At 34.4% G+C, this 22314-nt stretch overlaps 1 protein-coding gene across 3 annotated transcripts in view; it reads left to right on the top strand.

The window, feature by feature from the left end:
- The window catches only part of LOC149840233 (UDP-galactose/UDP-glucose transporter 3-like), an 80305-nt gene that overhangs the window by 11217 nt on the left and 46774 nt on the right, over window positions 1-22314 (top strand). For all 3 annotated transcript variants that reach the window (XM_090003084.1, XM_090003082.1, XM_090003083.1), the window contains exon 4: window positions 16938-16968. In XM_090003084.1, the coding sequence (XP_089859210.1) occupies window positions 16938-16968 (31 nt within the window). The remainder of the gene's footprint in view (window positions 1-16937; window positions 16969-22314) is intronic.

The raw sequence follows: 22314 nt of genomic DNA, 5'->3' as shown, positions 1-22314 counted from the left end.
ATGACAAGCGTTAGAACTTTAATAGCGGTAGCATCATCTAAGAAATGACCTATATTCCAATTAGATGTTAAAAATGCCTTTCTTAATGATCAGTTGAATGAAGAAGTATATATGGACCCTCCGCCGGGAATTAGCGTTAACCAAGGTCAAGCTCTTCGGTTATTAAAAGCTTTATATGGTCTTAAACAAGCCCCTAAGGCTTGGTATGATAGATTTAGTGCTATCATGTTAAAATTGGGATTTCGCTCATGTTATACTGACACTGCTCTTTTTGTTAAACGTGCAGGTAATAGTATCATCATCCTTCTGCTTTATGTTGATGATATGATCATCACTGACAATGATGAAAGTGGTATTCTTAATGTTAAAAATATGTTAAAACATAATTTTGATATGTCTGATCTAGGTTTTCTCAGGTACTTTCTTGGTATAGAAGTAGCATACTCTCCTCGAGGGTATATATTGTCACAGATGAAGCTTGCTGCAGACATTTGTTCCAAATCTGGGATTTTAGATGACAAAAAGGTGGAGACTCCCGAGGTTATCAATGCTAAACTACGACTGGAGGATGGAGTTCTGCTGGATGATCCTACGCCCTACAGGCAACTCATAGGCTCTCTCACCTATCTGACTATCACCAGGCCGGATATTGCTCATGCTGTGCACTCTGCAAACCAATTTCAGCATGCTCCTACATCTGTGCATATGAGTGCTGTGCTCCGGATCATTCGATACATAAAAAATACTTTGACTAAAGGGCTATTCCTATCCTCACTCTCTTCTTTAGACTTACTGGCTTATACTGATGCTGATTGGGGAGGAAACCCAAATGATCGAATCTCAACTACTGTCTTTTGTGTTTTTTTAGGAGATTCGCTAATTGCTTGGAGGTGCAAGAAACAACAGAAAGTCTCATTGTCTTCTACTGAAGCAGAATACAGGGCTATGGCAACTACTACAATGGAGCTTGTGTGGCTTCGAAGTCTTCTTCAAGATATGGGAGTCAAAATTACCGGTGCTTCGAAGCTTTGTTGCGACAACAAAAGTGCCATCTACATTGCCAGCAACCACACCTTTCATGAGAGGACTAAACATATTGAAATAGACTGTCATTATGTACGTGATGAATATCTTCGTGGGACAGTTACACTGCCATATGTCACTTCAGAATATCAACTTGCAGATTTCTTTACCAAAGCCCTGCCTGCTCCTCGCTTCTTGTTCCTTCTTGGCAAACTTTCGGTCATTCCCCCGTAAAGTTTGAGGGGGGGTGTTAAAACATATGTAATAATATGTAATAATACATCTATATATATATAAATATAGATGTATATTCACCATAATACCCAATAGGGGTATTATGGTCTTTTCACAAGTACCCAATAGGGGTACTTGTTTTATTTCACTGTTTTTTATTTTTTGTTTTTTAATTTTTAAATGTATTTTTGGATACCGAAAAGGGGCCCCACAATGGAGTCGTTGGGCCCCCCCAACGGTTGTGACCGTTGGGGGCTCCCAACGACTCTATTGGGAGCCCCTTTGGTCTCCTTTTCTTATAAACAGGGGGAACCCCCCTTGTATGTGTATTGCTCTTGAGAGCTCCTCTTCAATAATAGTGATATTATTTTTCATGTGTGTAGCCTTTTTATGAGGCCTTTCGTATATCCCTTAGTGGATTTCCTCTCTTATGCTTGTTGCATTTGTCTTTGTGGGACATAGTGAATGCTTTAGCATTCTTGGATTCTTCCGCATATTTCATTACAATTACATGGGTGCGGGTGTGGGGGGTATGATACTTTCAAAAAACTTGGGTGCGGGGGTGCAGAAAAAATATAAAAAATTATATATATAAAGTCCAAAAGTTGGACATAAATGACCTTGAGTGCGTTGATTGCACCCAGGGTTAGGTTGACCTCATCGGGTGCGATGCGGGTGCGACACCTAGTTGGAGAGTTCCTGTGACATAGACGCACACGCTCGCACCCCACATGCCCATACATGCCAACACATAACATGTATTTATAAAGTGCAAAATTATTTATTAAAGTTGCCATTACTAGAGAAGTCCTTTTCGCTGCGTAGGAATTGTAGATGTTTTCTCCCCTACCTACACATGTGAGGCCCTCTAAACGCCATGGTCTGCCATCCAGAACATCCGCCATATCTTATGTTGCCCCCAAACTCTTAAGGATAAGGGCAACTCTTCTCTACTTTGTAAAATATCTAAAATTCCTTAGACATCACATTCACTTTTTTGAATAGTGAACACCAATATTGGAGTGCAACTGCCCCCACAAGCCATTATATGACAATAGCGGTGCACACTCATGTGAACATGCACATACACACACAAGCATAGAATAAGGGGCGGGGTGCAACTCTTTGTCTGCTAATAAGCACACAACTTTAACTCAAAGCACAATAGCCAATATGGATGACACGATGCTTGATGATGATGAAGTTCATTCAAGATACAAAGGGGCATCTAGCGGGTGTTGGAATAGAGAAAGGGCAACTTTTAATTATTGTAGAACATTGTTGTTCAATGTTTTAGCTTTAGCGTTTTCCTATTTTTTTTTGTTCTGTTTCATGAGTTCTATCTCTTGGTAACATTTTTCTTTAATTATTTTATGTTTATTGATGATTTTTTGTTAATCTTTTTTATTTTCGTAAAAAAAGATATATTTAGGTGCATCACAAAACAATACTGAACATGACATTTGTTAGAAAATGGCCTTGACTACAATAGGTTAAAAAATGAACTGATAAACACACACATAAAGTGCGAATACACAAACCCACTAAGGGGTAACTAAATGCATATGAAGTGCAAACTCATAAACCCACAAAGGGACGAAGCCAAAAGGGCTAAAAAGAATGAATTTTCATTAAGGGAGAGGGTAAAAACCCTTATCCATTTACAATGGGGTAAGACCCCTATTTATAAGCCACTAGGGGACCTTGGAAGGGGCTCCACTAGTCATTGGAGCCCCTCCAACAGTTAGAATTCTAACCGTTGGAGGGGGTCTAACGACTAGATGTTGGACCCCCTTCCAAGGTTGACTAAAGTCAACCAAAAGAAAAATAAAAGAAAAAAGAAAAGAAAAAAAAGAAAAAAAAGAAAAAAAAGAAAAAAAAGTAATTACAGTCATATTCATAATTATGAATATGCGCAAAAATGGGAAACGATCAAAATGCCCCTGAGGGCTTACAATTAAAGAAATATATATTTATATATATGTAGGTAGATACATATACATATATACATATATACATTGCATATATATATATATCTTTCTCTCTCTCTCTCTTTCAATATATATATATATATATATATTAAGAAATACAATTTAACACCCCCTCAAACTTTGCATGGGAGAACGAAAAGTTTGAAGAATACAAGAGGAAGAATCTCAAGTCTTCAAGAGTCTACAGTAAAGATGCCATTGAAATTTATAAATGTCTTCCTCCAATTGATCTTGACAGTGAGCTCCCTTAAGCATTTTTTCGGACAATCTTTATAATATATCAGGATTATTCTTTCATCTCATCTTGAAGAACCTAGAACCTGAAAAACAAAACAAAAAGCTCAAAGTATACAAGAAAATATATTTGCTTTAAAACAATATTTTTCAACTCGTAAAGATATGATTTAATGTGTAAAAGCAAAGTAATGATGCACATAAGCCTAAAAAATATGGAATGCAAGATTGAATCATACAATAATTTAGTGTTTAAAGAAGTTTTATACAGATCAATATACTTGAAAATAATCAAAAGTGAGAAAATTTCAATAAGTGCCTAAGAATAGTAGCCATTAAGCGGAAAGGTATAACAAGAATGCTTAATGCATTCACACGGTCCAATGAATGGACCAACATAAACCCCCAATGGGGAATATAAAAATAGTCCACTAAGGGACAAGAAGCCTTCAAAGAGGCAACACATAAAAAATATGAACTTTATTGAATGAGGGCTTGAAAAGCCATTATGGGCATATGCATACGATATCATGTAGCTAAAATAAGTCATTAATGGGCATGCATCAATCACATTTCAATCAAGTATATTACTTGAGCTTACAAGAGGCAAGTGTTATTGAATAGAGCAATTCTCTTGAAGGAGATTTTACAAAGAAAATGCTTAAATGATAAAAGAAAAGGTATGAACCTTACACCAGGACAAAGTGTAAAAATACATGCAAGTCCACTTATGGGACAAAGATATATCCTTAGATACACAAGAACATATGCACATACAAATTTTGCTATAAAACATGAACATGAGTTAAAAAATTTCATATGCAAATGGAAACTAAATTACACATTCCCATAAACATGAAAATTTGCAGATCTCAACAATAGTTCATCCATTACAAGCAATCACTTCATTAGACCTCCAAAACCAACAAATTAAGTGTATAAGCGACTATAACAAGAACATAAATATAATGCCACTAACGGGCCAAAGGTACACACGAATGTGTATAAACACCTCTTGTTACATATAATGATACTTGAAGTGAGTGTATCAACGACTAGAGCAAGAGTACAACAACCAACCATGAGTTAAAAGTCACGCACAAAAGTGTAAACAAACATCTCTTGTGTATATATAATGACACTCAAAATCAAGTATGTTCAGCGACTAAAACAAGAGTACAAAGCCAACCATGGGCTAAAACACACACGAAGGTGTGACAAAATATCTCTTGTCTACATAAAATGACACTTGAAATGAGTGTATCAGCGACTAGAACAAGAACACAAAAGGCATCCATGGGCCAACATCACATACAATGGTGTGAAACAACAAGCCTTGTCTACATATAATGACACTCAAAACAAGTGTATCAGCTACTAGATCAAGAGAACACAACCAACAATGGGCTAAACACACACACGAAGGTGTAAACAACATTTCTTGTCTACGTAAGGTAACACTTAGATAAGAGGCATAGAAGGAGAAAGTCGATTGAGGTAAGAAGACTTGTAATGACGAACACTAATGCAAATAAAATTGACAATTTTAAACATATTTTGAAACACTAAGGTTTCAAAAACAATATATATCCATCACAGGTACTCATAATAAAGAGCATCTATAGTAAAATCAATGGCCAAAGAGAAACGAAGTGATACCACACACACATAATCAGAGAACATAAAACAATCAGTTTGAGTCAAACCACATGTGACAACCAAAACTGACTTAAACCGAGGTGCCCATAACTCACCTCAACAAACATCTCTGATATAACAATAAAACGGCCAAAAAGGGATCAAATAACAACCTGTGATGGACAATATAAGTGTCATAAAGGGAAAAAAATACTCTTAAAAGGACCTTATTTCAAATACGCAATGCCATGTGAAAGAACCATTTTGGGATAATCCAAGAATCAAGTTTTAACAATGCAATTATATGCATACCAAATGATAATAGATGCAATTTTATGCAACATAAGATGTTGAATGACAACTATCCTGAATGAGCAAATAATAGATTTAGACTAGTATAGCTACTCTTAATAAAGGTGAAGTTTGAAAGGCTTATGAAAAACCATGAAAGTAAGTGAAGTCCCTTTCACTATATCCCTTTGGTTGCTCTATGCAAACTTCTTCCTTCAAGTCCCCAAGTAAAAACACATTTTTAACATTTAATTGGTTTAATATCCAACCATGATTGAGTGCAAGAGATAAAATAATATGAATAGTTTCCATTTTAACCACTGGGCTGAAAGTCTCGTCATAATTCAATCTATGTTCTTGTGTGAATCTCTTCGCTACAAGGTGAGTATTATATCTTTCTATGCTCTCATCTGGTTTATATTTGATTTTATAAATCCATTTTGATCATACAACATTTTTGTTAAGAGGCCTTGGTATAATGTCCCGTGTTTACCACTCATATAACGCCTTCATCTCTTTATTCATAGCTTCAATCCATTTATTTGATTTTGAAGCATGATGATATGTTTTGGGCTTTTCTTGTTTTGAGACATGTTAAAAAAAATTGATGATCTATACTGAAATTTTCATAGCTTACCCATCTTTCCAATGGATGTTTGATACACTCAGATCTTCTTCCAGTTGAGGCCATATGATCAACCTGGGTGTTGATCACATTCTGCTGCACCTGATCAGCCTGATTGGCTGTGATTTTTTGTAATGAACTTGTGTCAAATTCACTCACATTTCTGCGGCTGTATATCCCTTTAATTCTGTCATTATGCTGGGACTGCGTTTGATACATCATGCTGCTGATTTCCTGAGTCATCACCCTGCTGCTCTACATGAATTTCACCTGCACATTCATCTTAGTTTTCCAAGTCTTGTGATGTCTCATCATTTTCTGCTGGAAACAGATTCTCACTTAACTAGGGCTGGTAAAATGTGGTTGTTTGTACTCCTTCATGCATGTTGTCTTTGTGATTGAATCTTCTTTCATAAAAAACAACTCGAATGCATCTGATCTCAGATGTCATAACATTGATAACCTTTGTACTCATTAGCATACTTTCTTATCAATTTATTTCTCAGTGATGCATTGATATGAACAAAACAAACACATCCATAGGCCTTTAAAGTTTTATAATCAGGATGTTTGCCAAACAGTTCATAGAAGGGAGATTTATCATAAATCACTCTCATTGGCAGCATATTGATAACATGACCAGCTGCATGAAATTCCTCGGTCCATAAATATATAGGAACACATCCTTCATGTATCATGTTCAATGCACTTTCAACAATATGTCTGTGCTTCCTCTCAGCAATCCCATTTTGCTGAGCTGTCTGGAAACAGGTGACTCTTTGATTTATCCCATTTATTTTGAGGTACTCAATAAAATCATTCGAAAAATACTCTCCCCCACCATCACACTGGAAATTCATTATGGACATGGAAAATTGATTTCTAACCATATCATGATTTTTTTTAAAATGTCAAAAACTTAATGCTTATGTTTCATGAAATATATCCAAGTGTATCGTGAATAGTTATCAACAAAGATCACATAGAATCTACTCCCAAAAAAAGAAGTGTTGGAAGCAGGTCCCTAAACATCAGAACGAATGATTTCAAATACCTTGAAAGCACATTTATTGCTGGAAATAAAAGGTAGTACATGACTCTTGGACATTTGACAACTAGGACAAACATGACTCTGAGAATCCATCTTTCTGCAACATATTTCAAGTGATTTTCTTTTTCAAGAAATTCTTTTATCTCAAATCTGATAAGTTATTTGATATAGTTATTAAGATCGACTCTTTTTGAGATTTAGTTTCTGATTATTTATTTTTGCAAAAAAAAAAATAGACTAGATTTTGTTAATAGTCGATCTTATCACTGTTTCTTGGATCGTTGTCTTTATCTCGATATGGATTCCTCTTATATTTCCTCTAATTTCTTGAATCAACTCGTATTCGAAAAACTTAATCATTCCAATTTCATCACCTGGAAGAGACAAAATTTTCTTTCATTCGCAGCCAAGGTCTTTCAGGTCATTTAGATGGATCAATCTAGGTTCCACCGGAATTTATTATGCAGGAAAAGAATGTTGTAAAAGAGGCTATTGAGACTAACCCATGTGTAGAATCCAGATTTTATCTCTTAGATGAAGCGGGACTAGGAACTTGTGGCATATATTACATCTACACTATCCTAGGAAGTTTTAATTGGTATCCATGATGATTGCACAACTATGGAACTTTGGAGTAAGTTGGTTCAAACATTTTCACAAGTTTTAGAAGCAAAAGTCATGTTTTTAAAGAAAGAATTTTAAAATCTTAAGTAGGGTTCCATGTCCATAATGGAATACCTAAATAAGATGAAGCAAATCACTGACCAACTCACTATGGTTGGTTATAAAGTTCCATAAAAAGATAAAGTGCAGCAAGCACTTAATGGTTTGGGACCTGAATATGGTGTGGTATATACCATACTATCTTGCTTTGAAACATTACCCAATTTTGAAGTATTGAAATCTAAATTGTTGCTTTTTGAGATGAACATGCTCCAAACTTTAGGGACAAATTCGGTTGCTGCAGACAATCATAATGTCTTCCTATATGAGTCACAATATGGAAGAGGACGTGGTGGAGTACGAGGAGGAAAAGGGCGTGAACGTACAGAGAACCAGGGAGGCCATGGTCTTCTTCCACTTCCAAATACTCCACCATTGATGGGTTAAAGCAAAAAGGTCCCAACATGCTATGTGTGCAAGCAACCAGGTCACGTGAAGAAAGATTGTTGGTTTAAGGATGATCCCCGGTACAACCAAGGAAAACTGTCAGATAAGCAAGGAGGATCAGGGACAAGTTTGCACTTGCAGGACTTAATCTGAAACAGAATGATCAAGGAGTTTGGTATGTGGATTCTGGGACAGCAAACCACATCACGTGAGATGAAGGTAAAATTTGAAACTTGGTCCCTTATTTTATAAAAGATAGTCATTACCGGAGATGGAACTCGACACCCCATCACTGACAATGGAAAAGTTTCTATTCCTATATCCAAATCTAGCCTCGTTCCCAACATAAAAAAGAATCTCGTGTCTGTTTCAAAATTAATTGAAGACACCAATTCATTCATTATTTTCACCCTTTCTTTTGTTTATGTGAAGGATCTCCACATGAAGAGGACGTACGTTGAAAGCCAAAGACAAGGAAACATGTACCTCTTTAAGGAAGATCCATTTGTTAAGGTCAAGAGTAAATCAATTCAGCTATGTCACATAGGTGCGGGTGCGACACTTTAAAAAACTTGGGTGCGGGGGTGCGGGAGGGTATATTAATATATATATATATATATATATTTTTTAATATTTTAATATATGTATATATAAAACTTATCCATAAAAAAAGCTCTCAATAAAAAAATCTGTTTTTCACCATAAACAATAAAAAATTTAGAAGTATTGCTTTATCAAATTTTTAATCGGGTATTGCATAATCAGATTTGGATTTTATATACATTTAATAAAAAAGTCCATTCTAACGCAGTTTTCACTTTTTTTATTAATGCATTTAAACCTACTCAGTTCTTCCCATTTAATACAAAAGTACATTTAATACAGAATCCGACCTACTCAGTTCTCATTTAATATAGAAATTCATTCCAATGCAGTTTTCACTTTTTTTATTAATGCATTTATGACAAAGCTCTATAAAAAGTATAAAAGAATGTAATGACTCAACTTTTTATAACAAAACTTTTTAAAAATAATAAAAGACATGGCTCAAAACATTTAATGCATAACTTTTCAAACTTTCAAAGCTTTGTATATGGGACAAAACTTTACATAATTTAATTTTTTTAGTGTAACTATTTTGGTAAAAAATAACCCTGGGTGCGGGTTGACCACACCCAGGGCCACATTGACCACACCGGTTGCGACACCCGCACCTGCATCGACACCTGTGTCGCGTTGTGTCAACGTGGGTGCGGCGGCCTCTATGTTGTGTCCCTGTGACATAGCAATTCAACAATCCAAAAGTTGTTCTTTATCATTGTGTCTTGTTAACGAGCCTGATTTAAATAATTCTAGTGTTTGGCATAGTAGTCTTGCGCATTGTAATAAAGTTTTCATTGGGAAGCTAATTTCAAGTAAATTGATTTCTATTAAACCTGTAAGAGATAAAGAGAGAAGGATTTTGCAATTCACGTGAATCTGGGTTTGTAATTCACGTGACAACAAGAAGAGATAAAACAGAAAGAAATCAAATGGAGAAATATTTTGGGATTCAAGAAAATATTTTCTGGATTTTTGAATATTTAGAAATCAAATAAAAATCTGGGTTTCTGAACAAAGAGAACAAATGAAAGATTAGTTTCTGAATAGATAGAAATTTGGGTTTCTGAACAAAGAGAAATCTGAAGAAAGATATTGATTTGAGATAAAAAAAAGATCAAGAATAGAAGATTGAAAGCCAAGATCTTGAGCTCACCTTGATAGTCAAACATATATCACCCGCTCTGATACAATGTGAGAACGAGATCATCCACCAGAATCGTGGGTACGAGAGAGAAAGAGAGAATAGGGTTGCAACAGAATACCCAAAGACATCAATGCATGAGAAGTGTGTGGGTTTCCTCATTATATTGATATGCTTTCTATAACTGTTACATCAAAAAATACAATATTACCCCCAAACTATAAAATACAACTATTAAATGATAAGGGGTAAACTGGACATATAAAATAATACAAAGGAAACATGTTTCACAACAAATCTTAATGTGGATCCAGATCTGGATCCAAAACATAAACATATCACGTCTCAACAACACCCTGCATTTTCATGGAACAATATTGAACTCTGGTCAACATGGTGAGGTTGAAAACCAAATCTCAAGTTTAGAAAAGGATGTTTTAGGATAATGACACAAATATCCTTATCTTCAAAGATACCTTCTGTTGCTTCTTATATTTTCATGACACTAAGGAATCTCTTAAAAAAACACAGAAACCAGTAGTTGAGCGTCAGTCATTAAGGTCTCTCCTCCAATCAGAGTATGCAAGTAAATTAAGAGGAGAAGAAGAATATAAGAATAATCTTTTAGAAGTTGAAGTTTATAAATATCTGACAATACGCATCACAACACTCGTGTGCACAGTGGTAGGAGAGTGCTGAAATTGACTGGTTGTGTGAACTGCATGCGCTATGTTTGGTCTGGTAATAGTCAAGTATGTCAATGCTCCAATCATTTTCCGATATGGAGTAGGATCGTCCAGAGGTGCTCCATCATCAATTTTCATGTTTACATTTATCACTTCAGGAGTATTTACTCTTTTGTTGTCTATAATTCCATACCTGACAATAATTTCGGCTACAAATTTGGATTGAGACAACAAATACCCTCTAGGGAAATATGCAACCTTAATCCCTAAGAAAAATATGAGAAAACTAAGGTTAGTATTTTCAAAACTTTGTTTAAGAATAAATTTAACTTGACCTACTCCCTATTTATCTGCATCAGTTATGATCATATCATCAACATAAAATAATAAAATAACAATACCTGCAGTGAAATTCTTAACAAACAAAGCAATGTCAGTATAATAGGAAGTATATCCAAGCTTAAGCATAACTGAACTAAAACGATCATACCAAGAACTTGGAGCTTGTTTAAGACCATACAAAGTTTTTCTAAGGCAAAGAACTTTTTCCTTAGGAACATTATATCCCGAGGGTGGATCCATATGTACTTTTAAATCACCATTTAAAAATGCATTTTTAGCATCCATCTGGTAAATTGGTCGCTTTCTAATGGATGCTATAGCTATGAAAATTCAAACAGTAGTCATCCGTGCTACAAGTGCAAAAGTTTTATCATAATCAATTTCATATTCTTGGGCATATCCTTTTGCGACTAACCTACCTTTATATCCTTCTAGAGATTCATCACTTTTAGTTTTAACTTTAAATACCCACCTACATCCTATTGATTTCTTATTGGTTGATATGTTAGATAATTCTCAAGTTTGGGGTTTCTCTAAGGCTTTAATTTCTTTATTCATAGCATTTTGCCATTCAGGATAGTTATTGGCTTGTTTATATGTAGAAGGTTCAAAGTATGAATAGATTTTTGCTAAACAAGCTCTATAATGAGGTTCAAATAATTCATATGGTACAAATCTATCTGGGGCTCTATGTGGTTTCTCTGAGTGCTTAATTCTTGTGTTTTCTTGTTCTCCTATGTTCGAATATTTTTTTAAAGCACTTAATTTGTTATTATCTCTTCTTCTTTGGTATGATCCTAGGATTCATTATATTGAATATTAGATTGAGATTCATTGCAAGTTATCTCATCAATGTTTTCATTTTGTGAAGCATTTTTTTCAAGGGAAATTTCTAAAAACTTGTATTCATTTTCATCTTTTGGTGTGGTAATGTCAAAACCATTTTCTTATTCTAAAAATGTGACATTCCTAGAAATATATAACTTATTATTTTTAATATCATATTACCTAAATCCCCTTTGGCTTTCTCTGTATCCTAAAAATATACATAGGATGGATTTAGGAGATAATTTATCATTTTTATGAGTGAGCACAAAACACTTACACCCAAATACCTTTAGTCTAGGATAATCAGGTGAGACTTTATAAATCTTTTCATATTGTGAAAAATTTTGAATTTTTTAGGACGACAACCTATTTATAAGATATACTGCAGTAAGAGCTGCTTTAGCCCAAAAATATTTTGAAATACTATTAGATATGATAAGAATTCTAGTGGTTTCTATTATGTGTCAATGCTTTCTTTCGGCTAAATCATTTTGTTGTAGTGTATTGGCACATGACCATTGATGAGGTATTCCATTTCGGCTTAGATATTGCTAAAAGTCATTAGACATGTATTCACTGCTTGAGTCTGAACGAAAAATAGATATATTAGTCTTTAAAAGATTTGTCACTAACTTATGAAACTTTTTAAAATTCTCAAAGACTTCATATTTATGTTTGAGAAAATATATCCAAGTATAGTGTGAGTAATCATCTACAAAAATAACATAATAAGTGTATCCTCCCTTTGAGGCAACATTAGCAGGAGCCTACATATCAGAGTGAATTAACTCAAGATGTTTAGAAGCAGAGAATGACCTCTCTTGATATGAATTTGATTTCATTTTTTGCAATAGTATAATCAGTACATAAGATTTGCTCATTACAAAAAGTCCTTAGACGAGGAACATTGGATAATTTATACATATTAGGGTGCCCTAGTCTTTGATGCCACAAAACTTTATCTAATTTTTGAACTTTAAGGCAAAAAGTCTTGATGGAGATTTTCAACTGTTCCATGTAATATAAGCCTCTTTCTTTATGTCCTTCCCAAATTTGCTTCTCAGACTGGAGATCCAGTATTAAGCATTGGTTAGAAGTGAAAGAGACTCTACATCCATGATTAGTGATTTGAGAAACAAAAAGTAAATTTAAATTTAGTTTTGGAACAAATCTTATTTGTAGAATACTAAAAATGAGAGATTTTTCAAAAATTTCAATTCCATTAATATCAAGAGAGATTCCATTGACAGTAAAAACATTTCTACTACTAGTAGAATTACTATAGTTAGAAAGTATAGATCCATCATATGTCATATGAAACGAGGCACCCGAGTCTAAGAGACAAGGAGCCATACCTAGAGGAGAGGAAGAAGCGACAATCCCAAATTGTCCTTTAAGAAGCGGTTGTAATGCTTCCACGAGTTGAGAAAGAGACATATTTGAAATAGATTTACTTAAAGTATCTTGATCAACTTGTGAAGGACCAACAGAAGCAACCTGGACAAAATGGTTTAATATGTTCCAGTTCTCTACAATTATGACAAAAAATACCTTCTCTTTTATTTCCATCTCCTTTTCTCTCATGCACATGATTCTACCCATAGTTATTGTTCTTATAAAAGTGTGGTGGTTTGTATGTATGGGTATTTGCTTCCGGCTTTGAGACGGCCAATACATTGTCTTTAGCTTCTCTTGTTTCATTTTGAGACCTCAATCTAGTCTCTTCCATACAAACTTGAGGTAAAACTTCTTTGATAAGAGGGAGCTCATCTTGTCTTCTATGTATGATATTACTTCTCATTTGTTCAAACTCAGGTCTCAATCCTCTTATAAATTGAAAAAATTGCTCATTGTTTATTTGCTTCTTTCTAAGTTAAGCATCATTGGGAGTTTCCCAAATAGGCTCTCACTTGGCCACTTGATCCTACAACTTCTTTAGAGAGCCAAAATACTCTCTAACACTCTTATCGCCTTGTTTACAATTGTGTATTTTATCTTGGAGCTCTCATCTAAATGCAATATCACTTTGAGTATATGTTTGTTTAATAAAGAGCCATGCATCATTGGCTCTTTCAAATTTCAAAATAGTTTTACATGTATCTTCGTTCATACTTCCCATGAATAGGTAAAGTACTTAGGCATGGGTTATTCCCCATTCTTTTAAGGCTTTCTTATAACTCATAAAAGCCTTTTTCTTTTCTTCTCCTTTGAGAACTTCTTTAATGGTTTCATCATTTTCTTTAATTGATTTTGTGAGAGTGAGTTGTGGTTCAATTGTGGAACCATCAACATACTCCCATAAACCTTTACCAATAAGAATTCTTTTAATAACGGTAGCTCATAAATTATAGTTTTTCCTATCAAATTTGATTAGGACTACCGTCACTACTTCTTTGTCGGCCATGAAACAAAAAAATACAAAACAAAAGAGAATAAAAAGGAAGATGAATAAATACTTGGAACTATTTTCAACTCTTTTTGAAGCACCAATGCCTCTATGCATCCATGCGATGACCAATCTTCAAGAAAGTTGGTAGGCATGCTTCCCAAGGCAAGGCCCGATCTTCACACTACTACAAATATGCTTGAGGAAGAGTTGAATATCACAAAAGAGATGATCTAGTCACGAACTGATTGATGATGCTTTAGTGAGTTACTTATGGGCAAGAGAACACTTGAGAATATGACCTCTTATGGATCAACACAAGAAAACACGAGAATAATCCACTTAAAGGACTGAGAACACTCATAAAAAATAAGGAATGTTATTAGGGAACAACCCTTTAGAGTTCCTTACAAAAAGAGAGGGGGAATACCCCTTTATATACATGAGAAGGCTCATAGAGAGCCGTTGGGACCTACCCAACAGTTAGAATTCTAGCCGTTGGGTAGGGTCCAACGACTCCCTACCTAATTTCCAAAAAGCCCATCTTGGCTGGGAATAATTACAATAAAAAGAGATAATAAAAAATAAAAGGAAAAAGTAAAAATACACTTATTTAAATGTACATGTAAAAAGACAAAAATGCCCCTGAACTATATATGTATAGAAATACATATGTAAACATATATATACATTAACAATACAGCTAATTTCTATAGGATTTTAATGTCAAACAAGGTTTTCTTTTTCTTTCTGAAAGCACATTTTAAAAACAATTAATATCATACCTGTCTCGTTTCCCAAACTTGAGAAGCATGTTTCCTATAGCATGGGAAACTTGTTTCTCATGGAGTGGGAAATGAATTTCTCATAAAATAATTTCACGTTTCCAGGCAGTTCAGAAGTGCTGTGTTTTTCATCTCAGAAACTGTTTCCTGTGAAACGTGTTTTCCATGCTCTACTTGTGTTTCCAGCAGCCCTGGTTTTATCCTTTCAAAAGGAGGCCTACTAAGATCTACTAAGAAGATGAAAAAATGTTTGACGTGAGGGCAAGAAAGGGAGAGGTTGATGGTAAAGGGCTGTGATGTTGAGAAATGGAGTTTACATGAAGAAAGATACGAGAGGAGAGGGAAAAGAAATCTGGAGAAAAGAGAGAAATTGTGGTGGTGCACCCTCTAGAGGATATCAAAATACCATATCAATCAAGTGTCTTATTTTTGTTCTTTCTATATGGATTCAGTTTTGAATCAGCATCAATCCTTGGAAATGTATAGATCAGAAAGGAAAGTGGTTTCATCTTGGAGTTATTACATTGCTTACTGTTCTCATTTTTTCATCATATCCTTAAGTTATATTTGATCAGTTTGGGATGACCTATTGTATTGGACTTTATTTAGTTTAGTAGATTTTTATCCGTTTATCCCAGAGTTACGGTAAGCTTCGTACTTCTTAGATAGGTGGGAAGCTCGCTTCAGAAGCACGATACTCCATGCTTCCGAAACTTGGTGAAAACCTCGATTCCCCAACCCTTCTCCTATGCTTTCCACATGCATCATCTATTCTTCTTATATGTTCTCCTACTCAACTTTTCATGTTTTTTATGTGTTTTCTCTCACTCTTACTCACTTTCATGTGTTTTCTCTAAATTTGTAGTCATCATTTTTAGATTTTGTTAAAATTTTAATTCTTACACTAAAAAAATCATGAAATTTAGTATTAGTCACTTTATTTTAGTTTTTATTTGTGTTTCATTTTGATTCTCATTCAATTCTTATATTTCTTTTTTAATATTCCTCGCTTCCCGCTTCCTATACATTTTAAGATACATCACTTCTCGCTTCCGCTTCCCGTATCGTTTCCCGCTTTCACTTCCTAGTTTGGCAACCTTGGTTTATCCTATGGATGCATAGAAGGGGTTTCATGTAAAATCTTGCCCCATGGTTTTGTTTGGCTTGCATATTTGATCTTTGTGTTGTGGTCTGTTATTCTCCATTGGTTCAGAAATAGACAGGAAGGCTTGACTTCCCAACACATGGCCCATCTTCAAATGTCACAATAACTTTAGCCAAAAATCCAGCCTTGTAATTATTAGGCTGCATCATTTTTTACTTTTGATTGGTCCTATAAAAAAATTTCAAGGAGCCAAATTTTGAACTAAGTGCTAAGAATGGCTTACTCAATTATTGATGGCTCATCAAAGCTTTGCTGCCCCAGCTTGAGTAGCCAGCCTCTTATTGGTCAAACTTTGAGTTTCCTATTTTTTTGTAATTGTGAAGTATTTTAGGTTTTCGGGTATTCACTTGATTGTTTTTTGGAGAAGTTTGAGGCTTATGAACATCATATCCCTAACTAGGACACATTTTAAGATGTAATTGTTAAGTTTATGCATATTGAATTCAGAAATTCGGTTCTAATGTGGCTTCATGAAAAATATTTGTAGATCTATGATTGCATGTATTGCTTGCATTTGATATTCTTTTTCTCTTCTTTGAAATGCAAACAATAAAAATGAGCTTATAGTTGGTTGTTATCTATGTATGGGAAACCAAGTAATAATCTTGTTTCAGTTTAATTGTTTGTGGCCATAGGAACAATGTTTTTCTCTCTTTCAATTTTTTTTTCTTTTCTTTTCTTTTTCTTTTTTGTTATTGTTTTGGACAATTCTTGTTGATTTTAGTTGTGAAATATGGGATAGATGGCTTTATCATTCATAAATACCCAAATGCTAAAGTAATTTGTTTTTTTTTGCTTGGCCAGGTTCTAGCAAAATCCTCAAAAATGATCCCTGGTGAGCCTCTCATTTTCTTTATTTTGGTAAAAGTTCATAGCATTAACTTGGGGTTCAAGAGTTGCCCCAAGTCGAATCAAGTTTAGACTTAGTCCATGAATTAAAATCTTAATTATGTTTGTTTGCATTCTGCAAGCATGAACCTTTGATTGCATTATGTAAGCATGTTTTTGTAAGAACTTCAAAAATCAATGTCCAAAATGCATTAGAATTTCATGATTAAAAAATTGGATTTTGCATTGAAACCACTGAATCCAGAGTGTGTTTCCTATGTATGAACCATGTTGAACACATCTGCAGGGTCAGATTGATCGATTGAAGGTCACACCTGTTTCTGCTAGAGAGCACAACACTCTAGATTGTAGCCAATGTTTCCATTTATTTATTTATATATGTCTGTGTATGTATGTATGTATTATGTGTATAGTATGCCTTTGTTAGCAAATGGAACACCAAAGATGTCCTTTGTGTCATGGAAGTAGAGAAGGAAATAACTCCAAAAAGTTATAGGCTTATACCTCTTGAAGCTGGCCATCTATGTCACATGGATACAAAGGGGATGTAAGAAAATGGTGGTATTCCACCGAAGCACTTGAATCAACCAAACAAGTGTCTAGAAAGACACTTCACACAAGACCCGTAAAAGGGTAAATATGGAAAACGCAAAATAAAAAAAGGATTTTATTCAAAATATTAAATGCTTAAAAAGCATTTTCTTCAAGTAAGTTACAATGGGGGATGCACCCCCTATTTATAAGAGAGAGGGGAGGAGAGCTCATAAAGAGCTCTCCCTCTAGCCGTTGGAGCTAGTCCAACGGCTAGAATTCTAGTCGTTGGACTAGCTCCAACGGCTAGAGTTTGGTCAAGTTTCAACTGAAACTTGACCAAAACCCTAACTATCTAGTTCGATATGAACTAGATAGTTATGATACAAAATAAAAAATAAAAAAATAAGAATAAAAATAAAAATACATATAATTCTTTTTACATTTTAACACTCTCCCTCAAACCTACAGTACAATGAGCAAAAGTTTGTTTAAGAGAAAGTTAAATCAGGGAGCTGCAAGAGGCTTGGTGAAGAAGTCTGCTAACTAGTATTCTGATGTAACATATGGCAGATCAATGATTCCAAATTGTCTTCGGAAGAGCACCCAAAAAACTGATGATGATTCCGTCCTAGCACTATCTAGGCCAGGGAATCATACTCGCACTTACCAGCCACCTCATTTTGGAAGGCAGAACGGTGAGTTCGATAAAAGAAAAGTTATCTGCCACCACTGTCATGAGCCAGGACATTACATGCCCCAATGTCTAAAACTAAAAAGGAGGGATAAAAAAAGGGTTGCCTCTGTTGAAGTCGAGCCAAAAGATCAAGATGCATCTGTTTCAATGGCTCAACTGATGGAGATCCTCCAACCTCTTCTCAAAGGGGTATCATCTTCGACTAAAGCCTCAACTGGAGCGGCAGTCGCATCTGTTTCCGGTTCAGGTAACTTTTATTGGCTTTTAGATTCTGGTGCTTCATTTTATATGACCCCAAATGACAAGTGCCTATCCGAATGTCTTAAAAACAACTCAAGTATATCAAAAGTTTTCACAGTAGATGAAACATCTCTTGAAATAAAAGGAATATGATGTTTTGAAAATTATCAAAAATCTAAAAGTTTTTGTATTCCTAATGTTAGATATATCGCAAAATTAAATTTGAATCTTTTATTTGTTTCACAAATTTCTAATTATGGATGTAATATATCCTTCTCTTCTGATGGGTGCTGGGTACAAGATCGCCAGTTAGGGAAGTTGATTGGGGAAGGCCATAGAGAAGGACTATATTATATGGACTTTTTGGAATTACCAAATAATGTTTTTTGTCTAAATGTTCATAAATTGAAATAGAATTATGGCACAAAAGACTTGGCCATCCTCATATGTCCAAAATCCAATTCTTCTCAAGTTTGAAATTTTTTTGTAAATCTGAAAATTTTGCTTGTACAGATTGCATTCTTGGTAAAATGAAAAAATTACCTTTTTCTAGTAGAACCTTTGTCTCTACATAACCTTTTGAGTTAGTACATTTGGATGTTTGGGGATCCGCACCAGTTATTTCTAAAGGCAGTTATGCGTATTATGTCATCTTTGTTGATGATTTTTCTAGACACACTTGGATTTATTTTCTTAAACATAAATCCGAAGTTTTTGCTCACTTTCAAATGTTTCATAAAATGGTTATTAACAAGTTTCAAAGTAATATTTCCTTTTTTCGCACTGATTCAGGGAGAGAATTTATGTCTAGAGAATTTAAAAATTATCTTAATCTACATGACATTACTCATCAACGATCATGCCCATACACAACTTAACAAAATGGTCTTGCTGAACGCAAGCACCGCCACATTATAGAAACCACTCGGACTTCACTGATTGCAAGTCAAGTTCCAAAAGGGTTTTGTGCTGAAGCAATCCTAACTGCCACCTATCTCATCAATAGAATGCCACCATCTTCTTTAAAAAATGTATATCTAATTGAGAAACTTTATGATTTAACCCCAGATTACTCTAGGTTGAGAGTTTTTAGTTGCAAATGTTTTGTATTTACAGATAAAAATGATAAATTCTCTCCTCGGGTAATCCCATGTGCCTTTTTTGGATATACTGAGAATAAAAAAGGTTACAGGTGCTATGATATTCAAATTGACAAATTATATCTATCAAGAAATGTGTCTTTTCTAGAAAAAGAAAATGCTTTTAAGAGTGAAAAAACTAAGGATATTACTGAATAATCCTTTCTAATAGATTTAACCTCAAAATTTGATGAAGAAGATTTTGAATGTAACTTTGACAATGATCAAAGCCCCATTATTCCTAACACTGGTAGCATATACCAAACCAGTAGGGATGTTGGATTGCAGTATGCAAGACGAAGAGTGGGAGAACAACATCCTCCATGTGCGTTAGAAAGGTTCTCCAAAGTTCCTCCTTGACGGACTTCTAGAATTTCTAGACCTCCCGACAAATTTGTTTCTTATGACTCATCTTCACCGTCATATAGGGCAGCTTTTGCATTAATCCAATCCTATGTTGAACCTTTCTCCTACTCTTAAGCCCAAAATCATAAAGAATGGGTTGAAGCTATGAAAGCAAAATTAGATGCTTTAGAAAAGGCCTGGACTTGGTCCATTCAAGACCTTCATCCGGGAAAGAAACCTATAGGCTAAGGGCAAAACCAAAAGTGATGGGACTCTAGAAAGATATAAAGCATGACTCGTAGCCAAAGGTTATGCTCAAGAGTATAACATTGACTACAAAGAAACCTTCGCTCCTGTAGCCCGTATGACCATTGTCAGAACTCTAATCACCTTGACCTCTATTAAAAGGTGACATTTTTCAAATGGATGTCAAAAACACTTTCTTAAATGGGAGTCTTGCTAAAGAAGTCTACATGGATCCTCCAGCTCGTATTTGTATTCCCAGGGGCAAAACTCTTCGTCTTGAGAAGGCTCTCTATGGTCTCCAACAAACACCGAAAGCCTGGTATGACAGGTTTAGTCATGATATGACAGATATTGGATTTCATTCTGGCTTAATTGACATTGCTTTGTTTATTAAGAAATCTGATGTAGGTATCATCATTCTTCTTCTTTATGTGGACAATATGATCACTGGTGACGACAAACAGGGATTGACCAATATCAAAACTCTTCTTAAAACTCATTTTGAAATGTCTGAATTAGGATTTTTGAGATACTTTTTAAGAATAGAAGTTGCTTATTCTCCTCGGGGATATTTGATATCTCAATCTAAATTTGCTGTGATACCATGTAAGAAAATGGTGGTATTCCACTGAAGCACTTGAATCAACCAAACAAGTGTCTAGAAAGACACTTCACACATGACCCGTAAAAGGGTAAATATGGAAAACACAAAATAAAAAAAAATTTATTCAAAATATGAAATGCTTAAAAAGCATTTTCTTCAAGTAAGTTACAATAGGGGATGCACCGCCTATTTATAAGAGAGAGGGGAGGAGAGCTCATAAACAACTCTCCCTCTAGCTGTTGGAGCTAGTCCAACGGGTAGAATTCTAGTTGTTGGACTAGCTCCAACAACTTGAGTTTGGTCAAGTTCCAATTGGAACTTGACCAAAACCCTAACTATCTAGTTCAATATGAAATAGATAGTCATGATACAAAATACAAAATAAAAAAGTAAAAATAAAAATAAAAATAAAAATACATATGTCTTTTTACATTTTAACGGGGGATACACTGGGATATGAAAATATCATATATTTGGTTTTCTAATTGTATTCATGAATAATTTTGTCCAGTCTATATTCTATGCTATGTTACCGAGACACGGCAAAACAGGACACATTTCATATGTAACTTTTTCAATAAAGCATTTTAAAAATATATTTAAAAAAAATGTTTGTGCAAATCGTTCGTCAAATAATAAAAACTGGTTTACACTAGTGGTGAAGTTCGTGTCGAACTCAGAGAACAAAAAATAGTATTCAAGCACACAATTAAACTATGCTTTATTGCCTAAAAGAAAAAAATCAATTAATTGAGTAAATAAGGAGAGAGTGCAGCCCTCTGTGGAGGACTTTAAACAAATGAATAACAGTCTTATTACAAATCCAATTAAATGAATAAATCCAATTAAATGAATAAAATAAAATAAACCTAATCTACAAAGAAGAGAAAAAGTCTTCACTGCTATGAGTCTTTAGTCCTCTTGATAGTTCAGGTAATGTTTATTTTCTTTTGCTCTTTAATTGCACTTCTAAGGGCTTGAAGGGACCTCAGAGGGCACTTCGAGGGTATAAAAAAGGGCTCACCGCATGTCTAACCGCTTTCCTGCAAAATTCAAACATGGAAACAAAGCAAAACAATGAAGAACTAAACAAAATCTAAGATTTAATTCATTAAAAATTCAGCAAGAACACAAGTCTAAACTAACTAATAATAAATTACTAAAAGACGAAAGAGTGAAACAAACTAAATAACAAGAACTAACTCTTGTACAACAAGCTAACTAAACAAGCTAACTAAGAAAATAAGGAGAGAGTCTAATCGAAAAATTAAGAATTAAAAATAATTATTCAGCTAGCAACCTCCAGAAATTAATAAGACACTAAACATTAACCTAATCGGCTACTAAGCTACCGAACTGGAGTTAAAACAAACTAATTAAAAACCAGTTTAAGAATTTATCTGAACTAACACTATTAGTAAATTAAAATTGACTAAATTCACTACAACTTAATGACATAAACTAGATCTAATGGACCGACTGAACAACTATTGAATTCATAAAGTAATGAAACCTATGACCTATAAAATA

This window comes from Nuphar pumila, chromosome 4 (genome assembly GCF_984573655.1).
Source record: "Nuphar pumila chromosome 4, dmNupPumi1.hap1.1, whole genome shotgun sequence".
Lineage (NCBI taxonomy): Eukaryota > Viridiplantae > Streptophyta > Magnoliopsida > Nymphaeales > Nymphaeaceae > Nuphar > Nuphar pumila.
Note: the sequence above shows the minus strand (reverse complement) of the source record. Positions and strands in the feature narration are given on the sequence as shown.